Source organism: Alosa pseudoharengus, unplaced genomic scaffold (assembly GCF_046254945.1).
Source record: "Alosa pseudoharengus isolate Yale_2024_CS ecotype anadromous, Long Island Sound unplaced genomic scaffold, YU_APseudo_1.1 YU_APseudo_1.1_scf_22, whole genome shotgun sequence".
Classification (NCBI taxonomy): Eukaryota; Metazoa; Chordata; class Actinopteri; order Clupeiformes; family Clupeidae; genus Alosa; species Alosa pseudoharengus.
The window spans coordinates 23,291,881-23,299,913 of record NW_027468680.1 but is presented as its reverse complement, the minus strand read 5'-3'; the positions used below and the strand labels follow the sequence as shown (position 1 = coordinate 23,299,913).

At 40.4% G+C, this 8,033-nt stretch overlaps 1 protein-coding gene across 1 annotated transcript; it reads left to right on the top strand.

The window, feature by feature from the left end:
* The first annotated feature begins 2,403 nt into the window (after positions 1-2,403).
* On the top strand, positions 2,404-7,681 carry alkal2b (ALK and LTK ligand 2b). The gene is made up of 6 exons (XM_076299386.1): positions 2,404-3,443; positions 3,929-4,252; positions 4,604-4,657; positions 4,778-4,858; positions 5,195-5,269; positions 6,984-7,681. The coding sequence occupies exons 2-5, from the start codon at positions 3,985-3,987 to the stop codon at positions 5,257-5,259; spliced, it is 468 nt and encodes a 155-aa protein (XP_076155501.1). The 5' UTR covers positions 2,404-3,443; positions 3,929-3,984; the 3' UTR covers positions 5,260-5,269; positions 6,984-7,681.
* The last annotated feature ends 352 nt before the right edge of the window (positions 7,682-8,033 follow it).

Below are 8,033 nucleotides of genomic sequence, written 5' to 3'. Positions count from 1 at the left end.
TCCCTCTCTTAAAATTAGACACAGCATTGCATTTTCACAGCATGAGGAAGCTTTGAGTGTGTGTGTGTGTGTGTGGGGGGGGGGGTATCTGTGTCTGTCAAAGATCACAACAGATCAGGGTGGAGAGGGAGAGAGAAAGAATAAGAGAGAGGGGGAGGGAGGGAGGGAGGAAGGGAAGGGAAGGCCTTTGAACCCGAGCCATGTAAACAAAACCATTCAACATGCTAATAAGCAAGTGTTTAGGTTACTGTCAGAGAGGAAAATGAAAGCATGGCCATCACTTGGGGACTTTGGAGGGGTGGGGGGGTGGGTGTGGTAAAAACCGAGGGGAAGCGGTCCATATCAAAAACGGCAACGAGGTCAGTCTGGATTAGGGCGAGCCAGGGGGAGAGAACTGGTACGAGCCAAGATTAATGAGTTAATGACCAAAAGACGATCAGTGGATTTGGGGATCAGCGTCTCCAGATGAATGTGAAGAGAGAGAGAGAGAGAGAGAGAGAGAGAGAGAGAGAGAGAGAGACAGGACATTTCAGGCCTCCAGTTGGCAAGGCAACAACAAGGTTACACGGGAAAGCCGCCGCCACCACCAAGCCAAAAACAAACACACAAACAAAAACAAACTAACAAAACCCTCTATTTTCCCCCGCTGTGTGTGAGGTTGGTCTGAGCTTTGTGTGGCTGGCACAAAGGAACTTGACCTATGGCTGGGGACAGAAATCTAAGCAGCAGCTTGGCACCGAGACAGGAGAGAGTCAGAGGAGATAAGGCCACACGTGGGGGCTCAGGCAGGAGAGGAGGCAGACTCAACGTTGGGGCCTGCCTGGGCATCCCTCAAGCTGTCTCCGTTTATTTGGCACTGCACTTATTTACGGTGTGTGTGTGTGTGTGTGTGTGCGTGTGTGTGTCAGTGTATGCAATATTGATGATCATATCCATCAAACAATATTTTCATATTAATTTAATGGTCTCACCTTTGATGGCCTACACATAATATAAAACAACTGAATTCACATTCTCTGTTTTTTTTTTACAATACAACAATAATGCAGAATTAAAGGTAGGCCTACTGTCCACGATTCTAATCCCATACACTTTTTGTCAAACTGACTAAATTGCTTGTTGCTATCCATCAAGTGATTGCACTGTAGGCTATATTGGAAGTGAACATAGAGGCTCAAAGTAAGCCATAAATTATCGAAGCTACTCAACAAGGTGCTTCATAAACAACAGTAGGGATCCGTGTAATTTGATGACCTCAAATGTCAATAATCTTTCCTGAAACCAAAACCGAATCATGGGCCGCATCTTCAGTGGTCAAATGTTAGTGTATTTTACCCCTAGGGGGCAATATATTAGCAACAGTTGTATGCACGTATAGACAACCCTGACACAGAACATAACAGGTAGAACCCTAAAAAAACTAAAGCAAGTTTTACATAATATCGAACTGAAGAGAGCAGACATGGTGTCATCCACAATCAAATTTACTGTAAGTGCACAGGCCTATCTATACAAACAAAATATGTAACAATTAAAAACGTATTTCTCCTTAAAGTTGTATTTTACTTTAATGTGCGTCCATGTAATGCTTTGAAACGTAGTAATGAACGCTAAAAGGAACAGCCTATAAGCAAACCATGACCACAGCCGTGCCCCTCAGTCCAGGTGACAACGGCGGACAGGGAGCGGCTACTTCACATTTGACGAGAAGACTGCTTTGCCTCCAGAGTGAGGGTTACGGGTTAGAAAGACAGACAGTAATTACATGGAGATGATTGCACACTGCTCGCACTGTTAGTAGTATATTAACATGCATTAGGGCTCAGCCTAAAGCTTACACGATTATGTAATGATAACGGATAAGAAAATCTGAATCTAAACGTAGCTATTAGGCCCTATTCTATAAACAATGTGGATAACGATTGAGCGTCAGTAGGCTATAGGTATAGCATATGTTACAACGAAACCTTTCAACATCACAGGTTTTTTTTTTTTAACGCGCATGTTCAGGTAAGCACTGGACGAGTGGGCGCTATCCTTTCAGCACCGCCCTGTCTGTGACACTCTGGCAAGGAACTAGCATTTATATATAGGCCTAACGGTGGCTAAAATCTCAAAGGTTGCATGCAACTTGGCAACAGACACATACTAGATGGTCAACAGACCTTCAGTAAGTGTCCCACGATTTTAATAGTGACTACTAGATCACTGCAATGCATTAGACATAATGTGACCATATTTACTGATGACACATGTCTTGGCACAATTCATTTGGAAATGTAGTCCAATGATTCCGGTGATAATTCGCTGAGTGGCACTGTTGAGCTCGCCTGGCAAATGAAATATTTTCAAAGAACCTCCCTGAACCTATATTAGGCTGTTCAACTCTTTCAAGTTCAGTTATAGTTCTAGGCTAAGACTATATCATCCCGATTAGCCAACCACATTCTTTGGAAACTGTCTTACACGCAGCACACGGATCTCAGCTCCCACTTGAATGGCAGCATTAAATGGACGCGCCGAAGGAGGGAGTGAAATTGAAGAATTAGCTTAGTGCAACGTGCTTTGTTTTTTACTTTACTAAAGGGAGTGGTATAGGAGGTTAGGCAAACGAAACCAATATTGGAAGAGGAGGCCCAGGCGTTCACTCCAGTTCGATTTGAACAGACTGCAACATAGCTACTCTTGCTCAGAAACAGGTTTACTTTTCCCGTTCACCATAAGGCAATGCTGATACTTACCATAATTTATTCTAATTATATTTTCTGTGTGGACTTCCTGTAATTGCACTGAAATATAAGTGAGACACGAATCGATAACAGCATCCTCTACAGGAAAATTTAAAACGATAAACGACCATTTAACCCACATGCTCTGGTAATGCTAATTAGACAGAAGCTTCAGATTCCAGTCTAAGGAAACAAATTTCCTGGTAAAAGCAAGCCTTCCATTCCGACCGGATTATCGAAATAGAGGGTATTCTACAAAAAGAGCGACATGAATCGGTGGTCGCGCGAATAAAATGCATTTTTTAAGGAGCGCTCTTAACGCGTTTCTAATTAAGGACATGCCGGGGTAATCCACATGGGACAACTCCTTACGTCTGCAACAGAGAATAAAAAGTCAGGGAACCCATGCCGGATGCGACAAACTCCATCAAGAGACGCAGCGGAGAAAAAGTTCCTGACGGACTTGCATTATTTTCCTCCCACTCTGAAGTCGGCACAATCAACAGATGACTGAAGTTTTATCATTATACACATATAAGAACCTGCTCCTCCGTCTGACATGGTGCACTAGCGCCTGGAAGTAACCTACCTGGGGAACACGGCTACGCTGACAGAATCTGTTTAGTTTGAACGGCATTAACTTTTATAATCCTCGAACACACAGGGAGTCCCGCTAAACAAACGTGACATAGATTCGCAACGGGAAAAACACAGGTAATTTCTCCTATTTGTACATTGTACATTTCGGACAAGATGTTGAATGCCACCGAGGTGCGGCGCAGTATGTGCCTGAGACATGCTTGTAGTTTCTATCCAGTTTTCTGACCTACAGAGAAGGGGAAATGCGCAACTTTGTGATCGTATAGCCTACTATGTCTAACGCTGGTTGAGTTTTTATTTAAGACATTTTGGGTAGCCTAGTTGCAATCTGTGTTCACTCCTACTCACATTTAACCCCATGGCACTTACATTCTTATCAAGTAAGTAACAAATCGGCCATGTCGTGTAGCCTATACAGAAATAACCCTTAGCCCTGTTAAAAATACATGACACTAAAGGGTGAGCTCTCTGTCAATCTGTTTATCGATTCTGTCTTAGGTTATGTTTTAATTGAATAGCTAAATCACGACTTGGAAGAATGAAAAGTTGGATCGATTCCAAGAAAAACCCCTTGCCCTAAATCAATGTTGTGTTATCAGGGCTTTAAAAGAAGACGCGGGACGGAGGGTCTCGCCTTGTTCACTCCTCGGTAGCGATGAGCGCCCTGCGCACACCTGTCTTGATTGGACTCCTACTGTTGATATTCACCGCCGGATACTGCAAGCAGAGCGCCGTTCCCACGGGCGTCCGGGACGGCCGGAGCCTCTTGGAGCTCATCATGGACAAAGTACGAGTTGCACGGGAGCATCACACGGAGGACAGCGAGAGCAGCGTGCAGCATGCGTCCAGAAAACAAGAATATTCTATCGAGACAAAGGAAGTGAATGAAGTGAACAAATCACAACACAACGAGCAAATTTTAGGTAAGTTTGTTAATTTTCCATCAGGTTCAACGGAATATCCACAGATTGTTTTTTGGTTTTTGTATCAAGTGTATTTAGGTGAAAGTGGAGAAGACTGCATCAGTAGGCTACATTACATCCATCGTCCAATTTTAAACTGGGAGTAGCCTAACTGATGAAGCTTACAACCTGAGTGAACATCATGTAATTAATTAGGTGGTCATGTGTTGCCTATGATCTTCTGCCAAAATCATTGTAATCAGGAAATACATATCCACTCGATTTGATCATGCATTTCTCTCTTTTGCTCTCCATCCTTCTCCCTGCATCTATCCCTTTTCTCCTTTCCTTTCTTTACCTATCCCCTGGCAGAAATTTTTCCAAGAGATCTTAGACAGAAGGATAAACTTTTGAAACACTTAACAGGTAAGCCTGATAGCACATGCTTATTTTAAAATGTATTGTTCAAATGCATTGGTTTGGCAAGTTGTGTGCTGGATCTTGGGCAAATTGATTTCACTGTTGACATATATCTGTATTTTCCAGGGCCGCTATACTTCAGTCCAAAGTGTAGCAAACTCTTTTATAGATTATATCATAATACCAGAGACTGCACAATACCTGCCTGTGAGTGACTTACTTCACAACCTCTTTACTATTTGCTAAACAAACTTCTGTTTTTTAATTAGAATATTGTTAATAATATTATTAAGGAGTGTTCAAAATTATGTATTTTAAGATGTTAAGATGTAGTAATATATATAGCTCTTATACCTGCCTCTTTTGTGACACCGTTTGAACCCAGTATTGTTATTTATACATGTCTGAGGCTAAGGTATTTATGGTGTCATTACTTTATTGCCAGCATAAACAGTAGAATGGGAATGTCCCTTTTTAGATTTTTCTTTGACATCCTTAATGCTTATTTTTCAGGGAGTAAAAGTGCATCTGTTTTATTTCTAGATTATAAAAGATGTGCACGACTACTGACCAGGTTAGCAGGGAGTCAGAAATGCACAGACGGATAGATAGCAACAGGTGGGTAAACCTTTCAGTTCTATCCTCAGTTCCCATGCATACAGAGTGTACACACATACTTACTTACTTACATACACATATGCATAGAGCGTACACACATACTTACTTACATATACACATGCATAGAGCGTACACACATACTTACTTACATACACACATGCATAGAGCATACACACATACTTACTTACATACACACATGCATAGAGCGTACACACATACCTATTTACATAAACACATTCATAGAGCGTACACACATACTTACTTACTTACATACACACATGCATAGAGCGTACACACATACTTACATACACACATGCATAGAGTGTACACACATACTGTACTTACTTACTTACATACACACATGAATAGAGCGTACACACATACTTACTTACTTACATACACACATGAATAGAGCGTACACATACTTACTTACATACACACATGTATAGAGCGTACACACATACTTACTTCCATACACACATGCATATACAGACACACACACAAACAAACACAGAACTAAACACACATATGGTAAGCATATAAGAACATTCAACAGGCCCATTTGATAGATAGATAGATAGATAGATAGATAGATAGATAGATAGATAGATAGATACTTTATTGATCCCCAAGGGGAAATTCAGGAAATGATGTGGGTCATTGAGAAAATAAATCAATGCACATTGCTAAATGTATATTTTCTAATGTCTGATGACAGTCCCCTGGACACAACAACATAAATTTAGCAGAGTAGCCTGTGCTTCAAGCAATCGTTCATATCAAATCAGTGTTTTGGCTTGTGTGCCAACGTGCTAAATTCAGCTGTAAGGTATGCATACTATGCCAGTTCGGGGTCACGGGGCTAGTCCGTGCCAGTCAAAAGAATAAGTGTGGAAAGTTCAACCTTCAAGGGAAAAAAAAAACTAAATTATGTATGATAAATATACTCCATGTTACAGGAAAAATATATGTCATGAGGTAATCAGATTGTGTGTATTGATAGAAAAAGAAAGTGTCCATGAAAAATCTATACATGGCATGGTGAGCATGGACAAGCTGGAGTTGGAGTGAATGATGTGGTGTTTAGTGACAGCAGGCTGGCACTTACTGAAACATTACACCTCTCCGTTCCCCTGTCTCATCTCATGCAGTCATTGGATTGTACAATTAGCTGTGCTTTGTGACTGTGCAGCCATACCATTGTGCTTTTGGAGTGGTGCTGAAATAGCATAATCATGAGGTCTAAAGTAGACCATGTTGATTCCCGCTCTTGTAAAAAAACTAATTATAGTCATACGCTTTTCTCTGGGTATAATTCATCATGCTGAAGCCCAGTCATTTTCCTCCTGGAATTTAGAAACAAACGACTCGGCAGCTTATCATATACTTTCTGCTGGGCATTAAATGTTGATTTAATACAATCATAAAATGTGAAGAGTATGTTAAGAGACATTAAGGTGGAGCAATCTGTGTGAAAAAGCACAGTATGTTTTTTTAAGCTTATCACTCACTCAGTGAATGACGATTAAATGTACGCCATGAGTCTGTGTGTATTTATGCATGTATATCATAGCCTACACCACTAACATCACTCTGTATCTGCAAGGAATTATTAAGAGGTCATATGTTTTCATGGTACTTGGAGAGAGGAGGAATTTCCCAGACAGCCAAGTGCAAGGTTCACTAAATGTCAACTTGTTTTCTGCCTCTTCAGATTTCAACAGACAAGAGCAAAGAAAAGAAAACCAAGAAAAAAAAGTGCCTTGGACAAAAACAGGGAAATCAGACGAACTCGACAGAATCGTATTTGTCTTTGTGAAGAAGTTTTTTTGTTCTGTTTTTTGCAACAAAGTGGATTAATGTCCATAGACTTTCTCAATATGGTGCATTGTCAATGTTGTCTGCTGACAAGTCGTGATCTCACCAGTGATCTCTCTGTTAATGAAAAATGGTGCAAATGAAGATATTTAACAGATGAAAAAAGATGAGAAGAGCAAAATGTTATGTCCTGCTGCCAAAAAAGACAAGCTACATGGACGGTACTACGACCAGTATATGCTCCAGCGACTTGCCTTCCTATAGCGCTCTCTCTGTGTATCGTGTATGCTCAGTGCTAACGGCTATTCCTTTGCTAAAGAAGGCTTCTCGATCCATATTCCCAACGACTTCAGTCACATTCCTCCAAGCCAGAAGTAAATCCTATGATTGAATTATGAATTGCACGATTTTCTCTTGCCTTCTTTTGGACTATGCGAGACATTTTAAACAGAGCTGAGTTAGGAGTAGCTGATTACAGTTTATATTGAGAGAAAAATCAGAGTTGTCCTGAATATGAATGTTATATAATATATATATATTTATATATTCAAGCTATTGTCTATTGTTTCTGCACATTAAATATATGAAATCCCTGCTAGAGTGCAATATGTACATATTGTAAATACAAAGACTATATATATATATATATATATATATATATATATATATATATATATATATATACACATACACACAATTTGTTATATTGGATGGATGCTGAAGTATGAGTGCATAAGATAATTGTATTTAAATAAATAGAGAGCCTACAAAACAGCCACTTTATTCCATCTGGATAAACAAAAAAGCCCATATGGCCTACTCTGGGTGGCTTTCAGGGGCAGTGTGGGAAATTATGACACAGTTTGGTGAGCCTGTAGCACACATAAATAACGTGTGTATTTTGGCTATAGCTTTCGAGGGCACTGAACTATGGAGTATGAAAGCT

Coding starts and splice junctions, on each gene's coding strand:
- alkal2b (XM_076299386.1), top strand. CDS start 3,985: ATGAGCGCCCTGCGCACACCTGTCTTGATTGGACTCCTACTGTTGATA. Junction 4,253..4,603: donor ACACAACGAGCAAATTTTAG/GTAAGTTTGTTA, acceptor ATCCCCTGGCAG/AAATTTTTCCAAGAGATCTT. Junction 4,658..4,777: donor ACTTTTGAAACACTTAACAG/GTAAGCCTGATA, acceptor TGTATTTTCCAG/GGCCGCTATACTTCAGTCCA.